This window comes from Dermacentor albipictus, chromosome 1 (assembly GCF_038994185.2).
Source record: "Dermacentor albipictus isolate Rhodes 1998 colony chromosome 1, USDA_Dalb.pri_finalv2, whole genome shotgun sequence".
NCBI lineage: Eukaryota > Metazoa > Arthropoda > Arachnida > Ixodida > Ixodidae > Dermacentor > Dermacentor albipictus.
The window spans coordinates 278,475,726-278,498,232 of record NC_091821.1 but is presented as its reverse complement, the minus strand read 5'-3'; the positions used below and the strand labels follow the sequence as shown (position 1 = coordinate 278,498,232).

The following is a 22,507-nucleotide window of genomic DNA, read 5'->3' as shown; positions in this document are numbered from 1 at the left end:
CAAGCAAGATTTTGGAGCTTAGAAACTATACAAAAATATTTATGTAACGCTTGACCATACCAAACCTATGTATCTAATATAACCAGCGCCATAGCACAGAACTACATTCTGTTGTGTACTATGCGGTGCACGTGGCGATGGGTTAGTACGTCTCTCGTCTTTCACTGTACTGCAAGTTGATTTTGACTGAGTATAGAGAAGTAGCGCTGGCCAGGTGGCGTGCCTAAACTGACATGTGCTGCTGCCAAACAAGCTGGCTGAAAAACCCGTAGGGGGGCAGGGTTACTGGAGCACGTTTAAGTGTATGCGCAACGTCCCGTAACGTGACAGCAGCTGTCTCTGTTTTTGTGCTGCATGTTTTTGTTTTTTTCTGCAAAATTTACCGAACATCAAGTCTGCGAGCACTGTTGAAGGCAACAGATCAGGAGCTGCCACTCGGGAACAGACTTGCGTAGCGAACGACTTGTAACACTCAAATTGCAAGCCCTTGTATTCAGCCCCACAGCACGATGGACCACAGTTCAGCTAGTCGATGCTGCTGGTGCTGGAGCAGCTCTTGCTCACTCTTCACACCCCACATCCTGATGGGGTGTCTAACACAAATTTCTTCCGCGAGGTCCAATAGGTCAGGCCACTGGAAAATTTCATTATGAAAGATAATGGAAGATTGCAGTCGGAATAAAGAATATATGTAACGCATTTCATCAACTTGTAGACATACAGATTTACACATGTTTAACTTAAGTCATTGCCTGTTGTGTCGGGGCATTGCAGCTGCAAGCCCTGACCGTTAGTAACCTAGAAAAAAAAAAAAGAAGCAACAAGACATTCATATCAGCAATGTCCCTAAGGTGTTGCAAATAAATAAAACATTCAATTTGCAAAGAATTGCCTCAAGCAGCCGCATATTCCCAACTTGCCTGATGCTTCCAAGTTTGTGGGCGTAGCTGTGTGTCAAGGTTTTGGCCAAGCTCTGCACAACCATTGAATGCTCCTGATGGCACGCCAAACCAAACTCATGCACTCCATCTGCAGAAATCAACAATTATCTGAACGTAATATGATAGTTAAGGAAATGTTTTGTTAGAATTGTCAGAAATGGAGCATAAGTGCGATGCGAATGATAAAGCGACACGTTTCAAGTAGCAGAAAGAGCTTAGAAAGAAAATTAAAAGCACTAGCACAAGTACACCCGTGTAATTTTTAACAGCATCATGTGAATGTTGACCACACAGCGTGTCAACGGCCTTGTAACGGCAAGGGATGGCAGGACCGGCCACAGTATGCATAGGCGCACAAGACTGCTGCGTTGTTCACTTCACCGCTACAAGGCCACTGACACACCGTGTGATTGACGCTTGCGCAATATTGTTACAAAAGTAGGAAGGGTGTCCATCTTTTGAACCACTAGCAACAAGTACATCGAAAACAACAGAAGCGCAGAGTTTTAGGAATGTAAATGAAGCAAAATTGCTACGTAGCAGCAAGTGCAAAGCAATACGCCTGCAGCTGAAGCGATGCTAATTTACTAAGTTTTCACCACCACATAAAGTGTGTAGCTCGTAGGTAAAGGCTCTGCGTAAAGGAAACTTGCCCATTTTTTTGTCTCCACTGCTCCTGTGGAATCGCCAGGGAGTTCTGTGGTAGTTGCACTCGGGACGGAAAGGTCAACGGCACATAAGGCAGGTGGTACATGATGTCACTCCTCCTATTTCCAACGAAATGCTGGCTACATATTCTGGTATTCTGTGTTGGTTGCCATGGTTGGCTGTCTGGCCTGGGCAAACAGTAAACCGTACCTTGGCTTATGTACTATTTACAACAAGAGACGCACATCGCGGCAGAATAAATTATTGCAAGCACGGAAAAGCATAGGCATGGTTCGACTTACCTCACTCGTCTGACTGCCTGGATCCACTGTTGCCACCTCTCTTTTTCCCACGGCCTTGGTGGAAATTAGTAAAATATGTTATGGTCGTATCCCTCTTCGTTGTTACATTTATATACGCAACAGTGCCTGCACTTCCTCCGGTGTGTGTTTTTTTCGGGGAGAGGCGCCTTTCCTTGCAGTCAACCACGGTAATGATCGCCATCCTACAAGATTGCAACATGGCTGCCGGGGGGGAAGGGGGACATATGTCTAAAAGTCCAGCACTGGCCCCCTATAGTCATGCATTGCAGGCGGTGACAGAAAACTACTAAGAGTTGCCATGATTTGTTCAAAATGCTGGCGTGAGCAAGTTATGGGCAGCATTGTACTGAAGCTGCCGACTCCCACCCCTTGCAACTAACCTGCTTTGTGAGCTGGCCGAACGCTTGCAGCATGCTCTACTAAGGTAGTGAATTCAGTCTTGGTCCTGCATTCCCATTTTTATTTAAGAACACAATTCTGCATCACCATATGGCCCTTAATGATGCCCATGACAATATTGTCAATTTCTGTGCTAATAAACTGTGTACCTGCCCTCGCTACTATGTCCAACGTCTCTCTCTGCGGGCAACTTTACTCCGACTGGACTCGATACCGTTCACCAAGTCAAAGATACTCGGACCGTGGCCACACCCGTCACTGGCTCGAAAAGCGATTGATGCACTAGTGCATTACTTGAAGTGCACGGGCTTAAGAGACCGTTTCTAGTGTCCTTGTGTACGGTGTCCCTCTCACACGTGCTCAGTGCTTACTCTCTCCCTTTCTTCCTCTTTCTATTCCCCTTTCCCCCACGCCCAATGTAGGGTAGCAAACCAGATGCTGTTCTGGTGGACCTCCCTGCCTTTCCTACCCTTGTTTTCTCTCTCTGTGCTACTTATTGATCGGTGTGTATTATTCTGTCGGAGAACACAAAGTGAAATGCATATCGAAAGTGAAAAAACATTTTTCGAAGCTGATGATTGACTGTGTTAGCGCAATTCAAGACCAGCCGCATAGCCCAATGAAAAAAACATGGTTTGTATCACAGCTAACAAAAGCAGAAGGCTACGCTAGCGAGGATTCTAAAGCATTATTGCCAGCTTGACACGCGCTGTGAAGTTTTCCTGTGTGTCCTTGATAACTTCTGGGGTGGCTTTAGATGTGAACATTATGTGGGGGACTGAATGGTTAGCACCCTACACTTCTCAGATTCTTGTGTTTTCTCTTTTCAGAACACCATCACATTTTCGTAGGAGACTTGAGTCCTGAAATAGAGACAACCCAGCTACGAGACGCTTTTGCCCCTTTTGGAGACATCTCGTAAGTAATTGTTTCTATGTTCAAGCCATTGCTCTGCTCCACAGATGTTTCGAGCAGACTGTGGAAGCACCCGGAAGCCTTCTTTTGCCTCAAGCTCTGAGCCTCTGCTGCCAGATAGCAGTGCAAAAGGCACAACCTGACGTGCGGCATACTCATGAGCCTGCAAGTGGCGCGTAGGCTCTGTCCAGATCTGGCCTCTGCTCTGAAGGCTTGGTCCTTGCCAACAAGCACAAAAGTAACAACTTTGCACAACACGTTTCACACAAACATTTTAAATAAATGAATGCCTGCGCAAGCGAAAAACACACTCCGCTGACAGCCGATGGCGCCATTGTTGTCACCCTAATATTCCATATCAAGTTCAGTTTTGATAAAATCCTATTGCATGCCCTATGCTACAGGTGCAATGGGAAATTGTTGACGGTGAGTCGGTAAGATTGTGGCTTGATGTGCATGGCTGAGCGCATACATGGCCTGCACACTGTATCTTCGCGGTAATCTGTGGTGGCTGCTTATAGTCCCACTGAGTTGGCCGAGGTGAAGCCTCGGTGCCGAGGTGAGATGGCTCCGAGGTGAAGCCTCGGAGGCCGAGGTGAGATGGCCGAGGTCACACAAAGCGTCCTCTTCATCATGTTATAGTTGCAACGAGTGTTCACGGTGATCAAGTGAGATCCGGGGTTGCCAGGTTTGGCTACTTTGGCTCGTGGTAGGAAAAACTTTTGGGTTGGCTACTTCACTACTTTCTGGCTACCTTTAAAAGCAACATTTTCCTAAAAGAAATACAGGCAAACCAGACAAGATACTATAAATAAATGGTATAATTCGTTCTACTCTGCCTCTTATTACATACAATGTACAATGACCACCATCACCATGTGTATTTGGAAGGGAGGACTAAATCTCCACCTTGCATCTGGCAAAATTTGTTCAATAGGAACACATTCTGGTTTGTTCCATGGAACGTCTTCTTTTAAATTGATTGCTCAGAAAATTATAAAGTTGAAACGCAACTTTTATTACAGTTCCATGAGGGAATCGAGTAAAGACAGGTGAGAACGCTTCAACATATGGCAATAAAAACTACTATAAAATCACTTAAGGGATAAAAAATCCCGACTAGTACCGTATTTACTCGCATAATGATCGCACTCGCGTAATGATTGCACCCCTAAATTTTGTCGTCAAAATTCGTTTTTTTTTATTTCCCGCGTAATGATCGCACCCCGAACTTGCCGCAGCGATATGTCGCGTGCTAAGTCTAGCGAATAATGATTGCGCTTACCATCTGTCGAATGCTACGCGAACGACTCTTCAAGACAAGCCAAGCGGCCTGCACGCACCAAACATTTCATTACTTTCATCACTTTCCGCACTTCCATAACAAAATGAGGTACAACCAAACTTGCCTTTATTATGGGTTGGCTTTATAATGGCTGATGTCAACAAAAACAATAAAGGCCCATTTCGATTCTTTTCATCTGCTTTTGCACTCGTGAGCACGCAACAAATCGCGCGCGGCAATGATATTAGCCACGTTTACTCTGATACGTTAAAAGTGTACCCTATTCATACGCCGACGCTTGTAACACAGCTAAGATATTCGCCCACCCTTAGCGGAAACGTGCCGTATTAGCATAGTAGTGAAGACAGATGCCGCAGTTTCCGCAGCACGTCGGCCATGTGTTTCTGTGTCACTGGCAGCTAAGCGCGCCCACCTGCTTTTGTTCCCTCAAATTGTACATGGCTAAGTTATTGCCGCAAACTTGCCGATATTAACGGTATTGTTCATCACTGATACGGAAGAAACTGTTTCAATGCACGTAATGTACTCACGAGAAGAAAAAAAATCGCGTTTGGAGCGTTCGGCTTGCTCCGCCTGCCGCCATTTTTGTTTTGGTGTCCCGCACCCGCAATCTCGCATCCCGCAGCCAACGCGGGACGAAAAAAAAATTTTTTTTTTTTTTTCGCGGTCGCGGGAAATTTAACCCGCGTAATGATCGCACCCCTGAATTTGCGTCAATTTTTCTGACAAAAAAGTGAGATCATTATGCGAGTACCGTATTTACTCGCATAATGATCGCACTTTTTTTGTCAGAAAAATTGACGCAAATTCAGGGGTGCGATCATTACGCAGGTTAAATTTCCCGCAAAAAAAAAATTTTTTTTTTTTCGTACCGCGTTTGCTGCGAGATGTGAGATTGCGGGTGCGGGACAACAAAACAAAAATGGCGGCTGGCGGAGCAAGCCGAACGCGCCGAACGCGATGTTTTTTTCTTCTCGTGAGTACATTACGTGCATTGAAACACTTTCTTCCGTATCAGTGATGAATAATATCGTTAATATCGGCAAGTTTGCGGCAATAACGTAGCCATGTCCATTTTGAGGGGACAGAAACAGGTGGGCGCGCTTAGCAGCCAGTGACATATAAACACATGACGGGCATGCTGCGGAAACTGTGGCATCTGTCTTCACTACTATGCTAATACGGCACGTTTCCGCTAAGGGTGGGCGAATATCTTAGCTGTGTTACAAGCGTCGGCGTATGAATAGGGTACACTTTTAACGTATCAGAGTAAACGTGGCTAATATCATTGCCGCGCGCGATTTGTTGCGTGCTCACGAGTGCAAAAGCAGATGAAAAGAATCGAAATGGGCCTTTATTGTTTTTGTTGACATCAGCCATTATAAAGCCAACCCATAATAAAGGCAAGTTTGGTTGTACCTCATTTTGTCATAGAAGTGCGGAAAGTGATGAAAGTAATGAAATGAGGCATCTACTTAAGAATGTTTAGTGCGTGCAGGCCGCTTGGCTTGTCTTAAAAGAGTTGTTCGCGTAGCATTCGACAGGTGGTAAGCACGATCATTATTCGCCAGACTTAGCACACGACATATCGCTGCGACAAGTTCGGGGCGCGATCATTACGCGGGAAATAAAAAAAAAATCGAATTTTGACGACAAAATTTAGGGGTGCGATCATTACGCGAGTGCGATCATTATGCGAGTAAATACAGTAAATACGGTAAATACGGTATATGATATTCCCTTGCAATCTTGAGATATTACACAGGGATAAATTGATGAATGACTAAAGAGCGAGAACTGTGCGCACAACATATTCACTGGTACTAGAGTATAGTCAACTACTTGCGTTTGCTCAAATCATTCATACAGGGATAACAATTCCCGAATACGAATAGGGAGCCACCAGTTCTAACTTTATCCCCAAACGCGTTTTAAATATGGCGAAAGGGCTCTAAACGAATCAACTCCAAAAGGAGCAGTTCATAATCGGCTACAGCAATGTTTTCTTAAAGGAGCCATGATGCGGTCGTCACAGATCTCGGCTTATCACTATGTGGTTAAAAACCTGGGCTTTCAGTGCACATTTGAATTTAAATTTGAAATCGTTGACTCGGCTCCTCCCAATGTCAGCTACCGTCATTTTAGCAAGGCTGTGTGACGTTAGGAACTGAGCAGGGTGTCTACCAACCGGGGAATCCAGTAATTCCTGCGGACATTAATAGTCTGAAAATACTCGGTGAAAATTACCTCTAATTTTATTGAAAGGGAACAAAAGTCGCAGTACTGCTGGCTCGAGTAACAGAGAGGAATCGTAACAAATCGTCTTTGACGCTGTGTCATCAGCTGGCGGAGTTGCCAGTGTACAATCGACGACAGACTTTTCGACGCCTTATAGTTCGGACGGCTTCATGGCACCACCACGTACCCCCTAGAGCCTATGTACAAGAACATCAGAAATTTCGGGTGCAAGAACCTATCGCCGTCCAATTTTCTGGACTTTTTGCCAAGACCGCAGGTCCAAAACGGTATTAATAAAGCCACGACCGCTGCAGTTTGGTTACCTCGCCACCTCGAATGTGCGCTCTCAAATGCAGATCCACTGGCAGCCGTAGCCACCACCTCAACAACGCTAGGCCTTGCTGAATCGACATTAGCTATTAAGTTTCTTGCCGTTCTGTGCCATGTTTTTCATTGAAAGGATTCGCCACTGTCAACAGTGGCACTGACTCTGCCTTTTTGGTCCTCGCAATTGGCTTCGAAGATCGGTAAGCTTGGCACGTTGCGTAATGCCGGTTCCCGAAAGGCAGCTTCGCCTCAGCATGGAAATGTTATGCAGTGAAGCATACGTGTGGGAAGGGGTAATTGTCACTGGCAACAGTGCATATTCCTTCATTTTACACGCATGCATCTGCCACCTCCTGTCGCAGTACAAGCACCGATATGCCTAATAAGTGTATTGGCAGGCCTTCAGAGCTTTTTCAGATGTGCCTGCGGTGAGTTTAGCCTTTAAGGGCAATAAAAGACAGGCACTCATTTTTTCAGACTGCCCAATTTTTCTGATGTTCTCACGGCCCCTAGGGAATCCGAAAAATCTGACACTGACTATAGAACTGACCTAGAGTATGCTTCAGATGGTCCACCGGGCGACCACGCAGCAGAAGAAAGACAAGAAAGGACTGATGTAGTGAAAAATGAACAGGGAAGGAAGTGTGCCACAGCTTCTTTGAAGGAGCTGGAGCTCAAAATGCAAAGTGTTGGCTGATGCAGAGATGCTGGTGTCCCTCATCCAAACCAAAACAAACTCTTTAAAGCAGCGAAATGCAACACTGAGGCGTTGGGCGTGGGCTGAGAGTATGTCGGGACAGTTGAGGCTGACTTTCCAGCTACTGACGGAGTATCTCACTTGTGAGAAAGTTCTGGCCTCATGCCAATGAGCGCCCTATCAGGTGATAGAAATCCTCATATTTGAAAATATCTGCTTCTGTATGCATGTCTTTTTATTCGTTATTGAAAATGTTCAGCTTGATTTGCGATGGGCTTTTACATTTTTTTTTTCGCAGATATGTTATTCACTGTGCATTTTATTACCCCTCCCTTCAGTTTTCTATTGTAAATAAAATAAACACTACTTACTATTCAAACTGGATTAAGTCATTTTCTTTTTAACCCTTTCAGGCGCCACTTGCAATTATGCATAGAAAAAAAATCTTTTTATATATAAACATTCTTTTTGGGACCTAAGAAACACAAAACCATCGAATTCTTGAAAGTTATCATGAAACTTTATTATTTGCAACGTCGTACACAATTGTGTACACAGCGCCTCGGTGGTCACAAAATTCACTTGTGGAATGCGAGGAAGCAATTTCTCTCTTTCCTCGGGCACAGTGGCACGACGCATTTCATGCAGAATATCCGGGCGCCTCGTGTACACTTCTCGAGCTTGCACCTAATTCGCACCTTCTGGTCGCGGGATTCGAGCCAATGGTCAAAGGAGTCGTAGTGCGCGTCGGTGCAAGGAAGCGATATTCTTACTTTTTTGCCCTATCTTTGGTTGTGGTGCTTGGATCTCTGCAAGAGAAGGCCTTCCACGCTTTTTGTCGGGTAGTACCGACTTAATTAATGCTTCGGCAGCTTGCAAGCGAAAACTCATCAAATATAGGAGTTTAGCTCTAAGCAGCATTTGATTGTCGTGGTGGTAGTCCAGCAAAGAATTCCAGGTACCCAGGTTCACAAAAGGAAAAAGCACTCTCAATGTCCACTTCTTCAGCTTGCGTTTCCCCTGCAGCAGCATCTTCCTCTTCTGTGAGGTTGGTGAACACAGCTGCAACGCACGCGTCGGTCGCTTCACACGTGGCTTCTTCTTCGTCACTTTCCCCGACGTCTGAAACATTTATCAGCAATGAGCTCCAAAAGCCTTTCATCTGTCTTTTGGGTTTTCTTATGCTTGTTTGCACTGTAGAAAGAACGACGAATGGCCAAAAAACCTGGAAAGAAAATCAAAGCAACTCTCGGCATTCTTCATTTCTGCAGCGACCACGGCGCTTTGTACACAATCGTGTACACATGCGCGTGCGAGCGTTAACGTTCGGTCATCTCCTCAGAATGGATGAAATTATCACTCCTCGGTACTTCATATGATGCACAAGCGCATCTAATTTTTTTCGCTTGCCACAATTAAAAAAAAGCGGCTCTAAAAAAATAAGAACTTGGCTCACCGCTCTTTGCTGCTCCAGCGTCCGCCATTTCTTGTTTTGATATGAACATCTTCACCGAAATGCGACATATGGCGCCCAAAATGCACATGGTTGTCAGTTTAAAGTTTGGGAATGCGCTAAAGCCAACCTAATAGAAAATTGCGCGCCCTAAACGTGAAAAAAACACCAAGAATACAATGTACACCATTGTGTACAAGGCGCCTTAAAGGGTTAATATGCTTACTAGAATGTGACAGCATCGGGCAACATGGTGTCAGCCCATCTTGACATTAAACAAAATTCTGTGTCATTAATCAGGGAATTTTGCAAAGGCATGCGGAGAAAACCTGGAAAACTAGAGGAATTTTTAACTGTCAACCACCCCCCATGGTTGCTTAGTGGCTATGGTATTGGGCTGCTAAGCACGAGGTCACAGGATCAAATTCTGGCCGCGGGGGCCGCATTTCGTTGGGGGTGAAATGCGAAAACACCCGCGTATTTAGATTTTGGTGCACATTAAAGAACCCCAGGAGGTCCAAATTTCCGGAGTCCCTCACTACAACATAATGGTTTTGGCACCTAATCCCTCCCCCCCCCCCTTTTTTTATTTGTATTTTTTTTTCTTCCTTAACGTTAACGCTTTTGCACGCCCCCGTACCATGCTGCCACTGGCCATTTTCTTCTGTTTGAATAAACAATGTGCGCGACATCTGCGAAGGGCTGCTGTTTATCAGTTAGAAATAGGGAGCCTCAATGTCGGCGCCGCCTCCTGACAGAGAAGTGTGCTATCAAGGCACTCTAGTTTGGAACTCCAGCACTGGTTTGCTTTTCGCGACTCCAAATGAATGCTCGCTGCCTAGAGGCCACATCGAGAAACAGCCCCTCCAGATTCAGGTTTGAAGCAAAAGAGGGTATCCTATCATGGCATGCGCTTAATGCCTCGTCGCTCTCAAATCGCCGTGATGCTGTCATTTTACCTCTTCATGAAAAGGTTGCATTCTGCATTTGTGTTCCAATTATACAGCATGCAGTTTCCTAGGGAGAGCAATGCCAAGCAAACAATGCTGATGAGACAAACAGTTCATATTGAAAATGAAGTGCCTGCATAACAATAATTGCAGATTCCCCATTGTGCGCTCAGTCGAACCCACTTATAACGATACCGGTTTTAGCAATATATCAGTTAAAACAATGAGAAGGTGCTGCACCGTCAACTTTATGTTTTCCATGGTGAAATAACCCGCTTACTACAATGCCCCGATGCTGCATTATCGGTTATAACGATGAAGTTCGGCTGGGTGTCCGAGCCAAAAGGTAGTGAAATGCTAAATCCTTAAAAAGAAAAAAAGAAAACGAGAAACCTGAGCTGCTGCACTAAGGGCCACTGCTCCAACAGCCGCCGCACGTTCATTTTCTAGCTATCTCCACGCACCTCTCTCCCATCGCCCTTCCCCCTCTCCAAACACGAATGGGCTGCGCCCACAGCTCTACGCCGCCTCACCTTCCGAAACATGAATGAACCGTTCCAACTACACTGCTCGCAGGTTGCTCACATCTTTCTTGCTGGCTTCTCATTCAGCGCAGTTCTGCAAACAGCTCAATTGCTTGTTTGCGTCGAAATCGTTCCTAGCCACACGGTTTCTCGGTGCCGAAACGGAAGATGGCTGATCCACCCGCTGATCATCGGCAGTGCACAACATTGCCGGTGAAAAGTAAGTGCATGACTGCAGATTTGGAAACTAAGTGAGGCGATCGTCGCGACCGTGCTTGCATCAGATAGCGACGATGACGGCAGCAATGACGCGGTAGGGCAGGCTGCCTCAATGTTGTCCTCACAGGAGGCCCAGCAGATGATTCAGTTGCTTCGGGGCCTCGTTTTCACGAGGAACTTTCCTCTGCACTATGTGGAGCACCTGGATGCCTTGGAGAAAGATGTCGGCAAGCTTCACGTCAAGCATGTAAGGCTGAGGGACGTAGGGTTTTCTCGTGCAAGCCAGTGCGAAGTACACAGGGTGTCTACCAACCGGGAAAACCGGGAATTCTCAGGGATTTTGAGTAGTCTGGAAAAACTCAGGGAATTTGTGCTTCTATCAGGGAAAATTAGCTGTAATTTTTTTAGAGGGTGAAAAGTCGCGGTAATGCTGGCTCGAGAAACAGACCGGACTCGTAACGAATCGTCGTCGGCTGGAGGTGTTGCCAGTGTACAGTCAACGACCGACTTTCCGGATTCCCGATAACTCGGACGGCTTCGCGGCACCACCGCGTACCCCAATGAGTCAATGTATCATAACGTCTGAAATTTCAGACGCAAGAACTCTTTGCCCTCCGATTTTCTAAACGTTTTGCGTGATCGCAGGTCCGAGAGGGCATTAATGAAAACCACCACCGCTGCTATTTTGATTACCTCGCCGCCTTGAACCGGTACTCTCGCACGCAGATCCGCTGGCAGCCGTAGCCACCACTGCGGCAACGCTAGGCCTAGCTGCTTCGACGTTCGCTGTTAAGCTTCTTGTCGTTCGGTGCCGTGTTTCTTCATTTCTCCGCTGACAGCAATAATTTTGTCTTCGAAGCTCGGAAAGCACGGCGCATTGCATAATGCTCTTTCCCAAAAGTCTGCTTCGCCTCATTACAGTCATGTAACGCGGTGAAGCGTAACAAGCGTAGGAAGGGGCAATTGTCGCGGGACACTGTATGTATTCCTTAATTTTACACGTGTGCACCCACCCTCACCTGTCACAGTAGGAGCACCGATATGCCTAATAAGTGCACTGACAGGCATTCAGAGCTTTTTCAGACGTACATGTGTCGATTTTAGCCCTTAAGGGCAGTAAAAGACATGAATTAATTTTTTCGGGCTGCCTGATTTTTCGGAAGTTTTCGCGGCCCCTAGGGGGTCCGAAAAATTGGACGTTGACTGTAAATTGACCAAGAGTATTCTTCAAGTGGTCTGTGGGGCGAACGCGCGGCGAAAGGAGGACGAGAACAGAAAGGATCGACGCACTGAGGAATGAACGGGGAATTAAGTATGCGACCGCTTCTTTGAAGGAGCCTGCGCTCAAAAAACAAATTGTTGGCTGATGCTAAGATGCAGGTGTCCCTCATCCAAACCAAAATAAACTCTTTAAAGCAGTGAAACACAACACTGAGGCGTCTTGCGCGAGCTGAGAGTATGTCAGGACAGTAGCATGACACTGAACACAGTTGATAGAAATAGCTCATATTCGAAAATATTTGCTTCTGTATGCATCTCCTTTTTTTTTTGTACTAGAGAATGTCCATCTCGATTTGAACATTTTTTCGAAGACATTTTATTTGCTGTGCATTTTGATAACCCCTCCCTTATATTCTTTTTTTGAATAGCATAAACACTACTCCTTAGTATTCAAATTGGATTAAGTCGGTTTCCTTTAAAATTTTTTTCATATGCTTACTATAGGGTGACAGCATAGGGCGATATGGTTTCAGCGCGACTTGACATAACACTAGTTCTGCATCACTCAGGGAATTTTGCAAAAGCACTCAGGGAAAACCTGGAAAACTCAGGGAATTTAGAAATGTCAACTTGGTAGACACCCTGGTACGTGTCGTACGGCGATTTCACCTCAATGTTTCATCCAGATTTCGCAAGCTGACAGGCTACCGCAGCGGCGTTCTTGCAATTTAAAAGGCCCCTTTTGGAACCACCAATGCGGTGCCTCGGTGGTACTCGCATATCGCTTGCCGCCCGTGACACCTACTTGCAGTTATTATAGCAGTGCCATTCTTTAACGCCGACAGCCGCGGCTTGTTACACGCGATCGGAGCACCCAGGAAGCAGTTAGAGTGAACACAATCAGCAGCCGGATGGAGGAAGGTGGTGGGGAGGGGCACTGGTCTCCCCGCCATTATACTTTTCTCACATCTCTACCATCCCCCTATTTTGATTTTTTCATGCAACCCGGTTATAACAATGGAATTTTCATGGCGCCTGAATATTGTTATAAGTGGGTTCGACTGTAATTGCATTTAATCTATAGAAACCCTGGAGAATGCGATTCAGAAATGTCAACATTCTGATTTGATCACCATAAAATTCGGAACGCCATGTTGCCGTTCCTTGCTTCTGGTGTGTGGATCATAGAAAGTCGCATTTCATTTAGAGAAACCCTGGAGAATGCTATTCAGAAATGGTCAACATACCGATTTGGTCACTATAAATTCGGGAACACCATGTTGCCATTTTTTGCTTCTGGTGTGTGGACCATAGAAAGTGCAATGCTTGCACAAGTGATTTTAATTGTTTGATTCCACAAAACACCACGGCAGCCTGCACAAATGGGTGTGGGTTAAGAAGGAAAAACGGGGCAAAAAGCATATTGTACCAAGTATGGCAATAGCCACCGAGTGGCAGCTACATTTGCCTTTGTGCATTTCTTCTGTGCCTTCGTGAGCCCTGCCAAGATAGGTGACAATGTCTGACACAATCATTGCAAGAAACTTGTTGCATGGCATTTGTGTCGTAGTGTCCTCTGCACCTCTTTGGCAGACTCGTCAGCTGTTGTCAATGTCTCGCGCATTCTCAGCTGCGTGTTTTCATCGGTGACATGCGACAGCCAACATGTTTCTTTGGGTTGGGTGTACAAGTATTACGGTTTTAATTTTGCAGGGATTGCCGGGTGGTGCGTGATCCACAGACGCTCAAATCGAAAGGTTACGGCTTTGTGTCTTTCGTCAAGAAAGCGGTTAGTGTCTTTTCTGTCCATCACCTGATATATTTCAGCTAATGCTTGTGCATAGACTACTTTTGCATGTGCTGTGGTATTGTATGTGTCCAAAAGCCTCAAGGCTGTTACCTCACTGTTGACCTGTTCGCTGAGTAATTGTCAGTTTAAGGGCGTAATGCAGTGCAAAAAAATTTGGAGGATGCGGAAGCTTCACCTTTAAGAGTAGAACGCAGTAGCATTCAGAGATCCTGTGACTGCTTGCACTTCCCGGTAATTGCGGCTTATGTAACCGTAATGTTTATCAGGAAACAGTGGCGGAAAACGCTATGCACGAAGGCAAGTTTTCTGTTAGAAACGTGGCCTCTTGAGTTGGCCACGAATGTGTGGAGGCAAGCGCCATCTTAATGGTGCTGTTGCTAGGAACAGAGCTAGAAACACTTGGAAAGTGATTTATGTGTGAGTTTCCGCCTAACAGAATTCCTTTTTCCGTATATTCAAATTAATTCGATGCTATCATGTCTGTAGGTAAGTCATACTTTACCATTTTTCAGACACATTTTGCTTTCAGAAAGTCAATTAGTTCAGTAACGCCTTGCACTACGTCAAGGGCCTGCGGGTTTCAGAATGATTTTTCGTACACAAGTAGGTCATTGCTGTACGCGGGAAGCCGATGCTGGATTTTCTGCAACATGGTGCCCTCAACGCTGTCGTGTTGAAACAACCACGTTGGCATGCCTGTGTGTCTTTCATCATTGTTTAGTCTTGGCACTGCATTATGTCCTTAAGGTAGTACCAACTAGCCCAACATGTCCCCCTGCAATAACAGCCCAGTGTTTACTGCAAGTTGCGGCAGATGAGTTGACTTTAGGCTGTTCTTTGTCTTGCGCGGTTTCTGTTGTGCCGTGAATCTTAATTCACAGTTACGCAAGGTTGTGGAGGAGAGCATGCACTCAAAATAGCATGTGTGTGTGTGTTTGTATTATATAAGTTTTCCGTAACATTTATAGGTTGTCTGGGTAGGTAACGTAATTCTAGAGTTGAAGCTGGATTAAACTCATATTCAGTTCATTAAGAAAAATTCGTAAACAAACTTCTTAATTACTTTACAACACACATTGCAATTTACAACTTGTAGCCGGCGAGTTTGCAAGACGCATTCAAGTGAATCTCCAGAATGACACAGGTTTCAAGGTATTTCCCAAAGTGTGGGACTTTGTGTGCACACCTTGGGCCATGTTGGTATTCTGGAACATCTCTTGGAGGGAGGCACACTGCCACAGGGCTTCTTGTTATGGAGCATGCTTTGTTTCTGGGCAGGACGCCGAGAATGCAATTGGAACCATGAATGGCCAATGGCTTGGCAGTCGAGCCATCCGAACCAACTGGGCAACACGTAAACCTCCCGCCAACAGAACTCAGGCTGAAGGTGAGCTTTGAGCAGGCCCTGGATTGGGTCCGGCATTGCAAAATAAGAGCTGTGTTTTTCACTCTCCCTTTTTCTCTGTTTATTGTTCTTAACCTGGTTTCCTTTAATTGCAGTCGACATAACCACAAGCACAAAGCCCCTGACCTTTGATGAAGTCTACAATCAGTCCAGTCCTACCAACTGCACAGTGTACTGCGGCGGCATCACGCAGGGGTTGTCAGGTATGTTGCGCATGGATTTGCATGTGAGAGAGCATCTGGTTGCAAAATGATGGTTTCTGTTCTTGCTTTCAGAGGAACTAATGCAGAAGACATTTAGCAGCTATGGCGCCATACAGGAGATCCGAGTTTTTAAAGACAAGGGATATGCTTTCATCAGGTATGCTTTTGAGTGATGGTGTGTGACACATAAGCAGACGTTAAGAAGCAAGCACAGAACACATTTGCTGTGCCCATATAGGAGCAGCTAGATTTTCCCTGAATTTGAGCTTGCAGAGAAAGCAAATGACCAGTATCATCTGGTGAAGCCAATTAAAGCAATAAACAATGCAACAATTCAGTGCATTCTTTGCCACTGCAGGCTGAATTGTATGTTAGGGCAGGAAAATTGTTCTACTGAAACATTAGTAAGGCGCTTGGAATATTTGCATGGCGACTCGATGTTGAAAAGTACATTTACACATAGAAACGCTTCTCCGAGCAAATCAAACAGAGCCACATATCCGTAACACGAACTGCACAGTTGCACTAACACTAGCTATGCACAGTCAACGGCGAGATGCAGTATGGACTGACAGACGACTGAGCTTCAGCTTCAGATTGTGTGCAGCTGAGAAGTTTCAAGCCAACGACAGCGGAAGGCTGGTCTCATTGCCGTTGCCATAGAACAATGGCAGCTCCCATGCTCAGCCATCGGCAACAGTTTCTGGTGGTGCCAAATGTTTCAAATTTTTTTTTTTTTTCTGCGTGGCAAATAATTTTTTCAGCTTAGAATTCCTTCGTCAAATTTTGTTAAGTGGAACGGCAAAAAAAAGTGTTTGTTGTAGTGAGCAATATTTATACGTTGACTCCTTGGAACGCTGAAAGGGAGGCAAAAATTATTTGTTTTAGTGGAAATTTCGTTGAAGCGGCGTTCAGCTGGATTCGCAGAGGACTTTCTGTGGCAATGAAGGGAAAGCTAAAGTGCAGAGTGCATACAAGAGCGCTTCTGAAAGAAAGTTCCACATTCTCATCCTCATTAGTTCTAAGCTGGGGAAGGGGAAACGTAACTTGATTCACAGAAATTGCGGCAGCACCCATCTAATGATGACTCTCAACGTTAGTGCATTGAACATTCATCAATTTAGCGACACAACGTACCGTATTTACTCAAATCTAGGAAGGCCCTGATTCTAAACCGACCCCCAAAAGTTTAAATTTAAAAAAAAAAAAGCTTGCCTCGTATGTACGCCAAACAAAACATAGAGGACAGCATTCACAAAACGAAGACGGCATTTATTGAATATGAACATGCCGAGCTCATTCTACATCAGCATCATTGCTGGGGTCCGGTAAATGCCATCCTCATTTCGCTGCAAGCTAAAGCAACTTCCGTTGCCCCCCTCTAATGATGGATGTTTTTCTCATCGTTGCCGAAGTCCCACCCGGCTTGAACGTTTGACGCTGCCTGTGTGGCTAGCTCAACTTTTCGTTTGAAAGTAGCACATAGTGGCATTGTCTGTTTGGTGCCATTACGATCACGCCACGCTAGACCACTCTAGCCATGCCGCACGCCAATACAACACAAGTCAAAATGTTGATGTCGCTTGTGTACTTCAGTTGGCTACTGGTGCAGCTAGTAGCGGCTGCGATACTGACTTTTCCCGATGGCACATTTTTTAAGATCCTGAAATCTAAGCCAACCCTAGAGTTTGGTATATGATTATTTGGAAAAAAAAAAACTATCGGCCTAGATCAGAACAAATACGGTGTTGCCACTTTCGAACCGAGTTATGTATGAGCTATGTACTACAAGGGGCATAGAGTTTATAAATAAATACCCTAGAGGGAAATCTGGCACTAGTGTCTACGGGGGCTCTCCTGAGCATTGCCTTAACCTACATGGGAATGATGGGAAGTACAGGCTTCGGGTTGACTTCGATCTTTAGACTAGCGGGGTTTGCTTGCGGCGCAGTAAACGAAGCTATACTCAAATATCGCATAAAATCTAATCTTATTTTGCAGTATCTTATATAATGTACAACACGTTACGTAAACTTTGTATGACTTTGAGATTGAAGCATGGTTTACGATGGCTTATCACCAGGGCACACCAGGGTATGCATTCTTGTGCGATTCTGTTCCCGATTTAACGCCAGAGAAACATTATTTATTTATTTTTACAACAGCAGTAACAACTGTGCATGTACTTATATAAAAATACTCTAGTATGTATGGAAATAGAGATTTTGTATTGTGAGAAAGTGTTGCACCGTTGAGAGGAATGCTACAAGTGTCGTCTGCTACGGCGCCTGCTCGCGGCACACACTCATGTGGGCGAGAGGTTCTTGAAGAGTGGCACACACCCAGTGCCTTTGTGGTGCAGACTGCCAAGCACTGGCGTCCTTGAAGAGCCCTTGTGACACGAGTTCGATTCCGCTCAGCAGTGGATAAATTTATGGGAACTTTTAAATTATTGTAGAGCAATGCATTCCCAGTGGCACATACATAGTAGCCAAGTTGGAGTTGGACTGTCATTGGCGAACAGCACACACCTACTGGTATATACTCAGGGACCCAAGTTGACCCGATGGTTGGTTTCGAACCACGTTGCCTCAGCATGGCAGCCGAGTTTGCTCAGGTAGGCAGGAAAATTAGATACAAACATAGATACATTGAGACAAACATAGATAGCCCCCGAAAAGTGCATCAAGTACCCTAAGAATACTAACGCATTTCTGCTCTTCTGTGTCTGGCGAAACAGAAAGTATGCTCATTCTGTTCCAAGAAATATAAAAACGCTATTGAACACTGCTGCACTTCTTGGCGCACTAACACGTGTCCAGAAGCTCTGCCCCAACAGCTTTCCCTTCAATGTCTCCAAAAGCTGTCTGCAGGTGTTTCTTGTGTTAAACCTACAGTGCGAAAGATACAAGGACATCTCACAAACATCGCCCAATCATCACTAGTACTTTGTTGTCGAAGAAGCATTGCGAGACAAATTCAAGTAAATACATGAATCTGTTAAGAAAAAATGCAGTATCCAGAGCTGGTGGTGACCTCCTTGTACCGCCACCGTTGAGACTCCCATTTATCTGCTTCAATAAAACGGCATATGCACATTAGATGTGCAATTTAAAATATACAGGGTGTCCCAGCTAACTTGGACCAAGATTTTGAAAAAAAAACTATCCGTTCTTCAGAATAGAAATTGTATGGATGTTTTTAACGTTTGTCTAAACTTGGTGCCATTCTTTTGCTCATCTCGAGATAGTCTTCTTAAGTATAGCTTGAAACGTTCAGGTGGCAATAGGAAAGCTGTGGAGCTCCACAAATATTGCCCAAACCAGGCACTTCCAACGAGATAGACTTAGCGTGACCATTTTTATTCGGGAAAAACAAAAGCCCGCTGAGTTAAAAAAAATACGACGTGACAGCGCACTCCATGCGCCCGAATGCGCCGCGCTTACAGCGATCTCATGAGTGATTTGTAAGAACATCGCCAGCGCGTTCCCTTCACTTACGAGAAAGGGCTTCAACCTTTGCTCAGCTCTGACATTACCAACAGCAGCTGGCGACAGCACTCTGAGGAACGCACCATCATCAGCCGTTTATTCCAATATAAGAGCAATTTTTTTTCCGGCGTTCAAGTCGATGCGGAATTTTTAAAAATACGCACAACACATGCATCATACATCTGGAACCTGTGCGAGAGAGAGCATCATTTTTTACAACGCTGCTTTTCTTACAAGCTGTGCCAGCGGCTAAATGAATGTGAGCTCGACTGTCCATTACTGTCGTGCCGCGTTTCGAAGAATTCGAAGAACCGTTTCGAAGAATTCGTTTGCAGTGCCTAAAGCATGCCATACTCAAGCGAAACAGAAGGCGAACATGGTCTTAGCCTTGGGAGCGGCACGGGGCGACAAGAGGAAAGCTGCCAAGGTATACCGAAATTGGCAATGTGGGTAAAAACCTAGCGCAAACACAATTATGAGGAGTTACTCGGTGCTGAAAGAAACAGGTAGCTTCAAGAAGACGCGGCACAGAAAGGGGACCATAAGGGAAGAGACTGAAGGAGACATTTTGACTTTCATGACTGCAAATCCTCATTCCAGCGTGCGTGATGCGAGTGGTGTGGTCGGCATTTCAAAGTTTTTATTGTCAAAAGTTAGGAAGTCTGAAATGCATCTGTATCACCTCCAACTGCATCAAAAGCTGCAAAGAGACTTTCAATGGCGGCTTGATTTCTCAAATTGCGTCCTCGCTAACAGTAACAAAATACCGGATTTTGTTGACAAAGTGCTCTGGACAGATGATGCAACCTTCTCCAGAAATTCTCAAGTCAACATCTGTAATGTGAATTACTGGAGCGGTACGAACCGGCATTGGGTGGTGCAAACCAGACACCAGTACCAATGTCATTCAGTGTGGGGTGCGGATCTGATTCAGTGTGTAGTGCGGGAGAAACAACGCTGACCGCAGGCGCCCGTTTCCTATGTTTTGGTTGGCTGACACCGCTGGCGCAGCGAGACAAACGAAGTCAGTGCAGCTTGGGCTTGTGGTAGTGCGGAGATGCAGAGCAGTGCGTCTTTCGATTCGCTTTGTCCCTTTTAGTCACGAGGCCAATGCGAAGGCTCGAGACTCATGTGGTGCAGTGCGTTTTTCTTCCCGCTTTTGGCACGTGTTCTGGAGCCATGGCTGCGAAAAAATGCAAGAATTTTTATTTTTCAACAAAGGTGGACATTTGATGGGTGGAGGCTGGCGAGAAAAAGTCATCGGTCGCCGCGGCGTTTGGAATTCCTTGCAACACCCTGAGTACGATCCTCAAGAACAAAGCCGATGTTGAGCTGAAGGCGGTGCAGTCCAGTCGCCCTGGAGCGTGTCGTGTGCACGTCCCAACCTTTGACAAGGTCGAGAAGGCATTGTACACCTCGTTTTTGGGGACACGTGCCAAGAACATACCTGTTTACGGCCCAATGCTCATGGATAAGGCCAAATGGTTTGCTGCGGCCTTCGGAGAAGAAAGCGTCACTGGTGGCGCTGGCACTTTGGAGCCATTCAAATGCTGGCTGGTCCTTGGAACGACGTCAAGAAAAGCACAGTTGTGAACTGCTTCCGCAAAGCAGGCTTTATGGTAGCTGCAGACGACGGATGCATTGACAGTGAAGACGATGACGCTGGATGCCTGGACAGTGAATTTCGTGAGCTCTCAGCATTCCTAGGCGGCGTTACAGCACACGATTTCGTCAGCGCTGACGACGGCGTGCAAGCTGTAGCGGATCGCGCTGATCAAGATTGTGGCCTACATCATGGGTGACGAGGACGCAGACTCGAGCAGCGGCGAAGTTTCCGACGAAGAGAACCAACCACCATGCACTGCAGTTGAACTTGCATCAGCTTTCAGCGTCATTCACCGCTGTTGTGGCACAATGGAAGGAGCTGGCCTTTCTCATTTACACACTGTCAACAAGCTTGAGGACAGCTTAATGAACTTGATGGTGCAGAAGAAAAAGCGAACAAAGGTCACAGATTTTTTTTCTTCCGAAATAAAGTGCTCTGGTCATCGCGGTGTCCTTTTTACGTGCCTTGGAGGCACAGATCGGTAAGTTCCCTTTAGTCAAGACATCGGGAAACTGCCTTGATATGTGTGGTGTTGTTAGAGAAGCTTTTGACATGCATATATTATATTTTGAATTATCTATATATCGAACTATTTCACTATCCCCTTCGAGTTCGGTATATCTGGAATCAACTGTATATGGATGTGTTGTAAAAAGGTAGTACACGTTTTTGATGTGGCAGTGCCCTTATATAATCTCTCGCCGTAAAGAACAGAAATATGGTGGCTAGAAGTAGAGGTAGCGCCAACGCCAGTATGTTCACGGCAAACGCTTACTTTTTCGCTTAATTCTGCCACCACAGTGGCCGTGGTGGTACTGCAGTCAGCATTGCGATGTCTTTCCTAGCCCCTCCGCGTCTTTTCCCCACTATCTGTGCGTGAGCACGCGTGATTTTCATCTTCTCGGTTCGACGTTGGACGCATGTGATTTTTGCGGTGTTTTCTTTGTGGTGAAAGATTGCTCATTAGCATGTAGGCTGCAGTTCGTGCCCTGACTGTTCCAGCCAAATGGATCCTCCACTAAAGAAAGCGAAGCAAACGCACTGCTTTGTGCCTCGCGGCATGCCCGGTTTCGTATCGTCAAGGAAGACTGGAAGTGTGTCACCTTGTTTTCTGTGCCAAAGGACTCCAAACGTTTTTGAAACGTGACTGCGGGCTGTCCTCCGGGCTTAGAAATTTCTTGACGAGGAATCTGCCCTCTCTGAGCTTCACTTCCACGAACAATCCATTGTGTGGCACTTCACGTATGTGATCAACGGCGAAACAGTCAAGCTTCCCCGTGATTGACCCGGCTTACAAGTGACACAGTGCCAACAATTTACCCAAATGCTCCATCGCACCTCTCCAAGACCCTCACCACTGCTGTTGACGGGGGAGGACTTTTATATCCTTCAGATCAGCTGAATGCGCTGGCGACATCACTGGAAAACACTTTCACCCACTGCTTCAATGTGAAACAAGCAGCAACAGCTTTATGGATCTGGTATCTTTTCTCCAGCTTACCAAGTTGAACCTTGTTGGCCGCCCTGAACACAACAACACTTGCGAATAGAATCGTAAAGTTCTATGTCCTCGCAAGGCTCTATTTCTACGTCGTCTCAGAACGTGAAATGGGATGAAATGCAGGAGTGTCTGAAGATGCTAAAAGTGCTTCGAGGGCTCTGAAAGAACCTTGCTACAAACTTTTTTTTATCAGTGAGTTTTAGTTGCAATTATGCGGAATTTCTCTGATTTGTGTCGAGAAGTCCTATTTCCTGAATACAATGTGCAATAAATGTCGTTTTGGCAACCTGAATTTCGTTGCAGAGGTTCACGACTGTTTCTGCTGTGCTC

The 22,507-nt window shown here is 45.7% G+C and overlaps 1 protein-coding gene across 5 annotated transcripts in view; it reads left to right on the top strand.

Moving 5' to 3' along the window:
* The window catches only part of LOC135920263 (nucleolysin TIAR-like), a 260,801-nt gene that overhangs the window by 136,245 nt on the left and 102,049 nt on the right, over positions 1-22,507 (top strand). For all 5 annotated transcript variants that reach the window (XM_065454431.1, XM_065454432.1, XM_065454430.1 and 2 more), the window contains 5 exons: positions 3,142-3,229; positions 13,875-13,950; positions 15,250-15,358; positions 15,472-15,579; positions 15,652-15,736. In XM_065454431.1, coding sequence (XP_065310503.1) covers positions 3,142-3,229; positions 13,875-13,950; positions 15,250-15,358; positions 15,472-15,579; positions 15,652-15,736 — 466 coding nt within the window. The remainder of the gene's footprint in view (positions 1-3,141; positions 3,230-13,874; positions 13,951-15,249; positions 15,359-15,471; positions 15,580-15,651; positions 15,737-22,507) is intronic.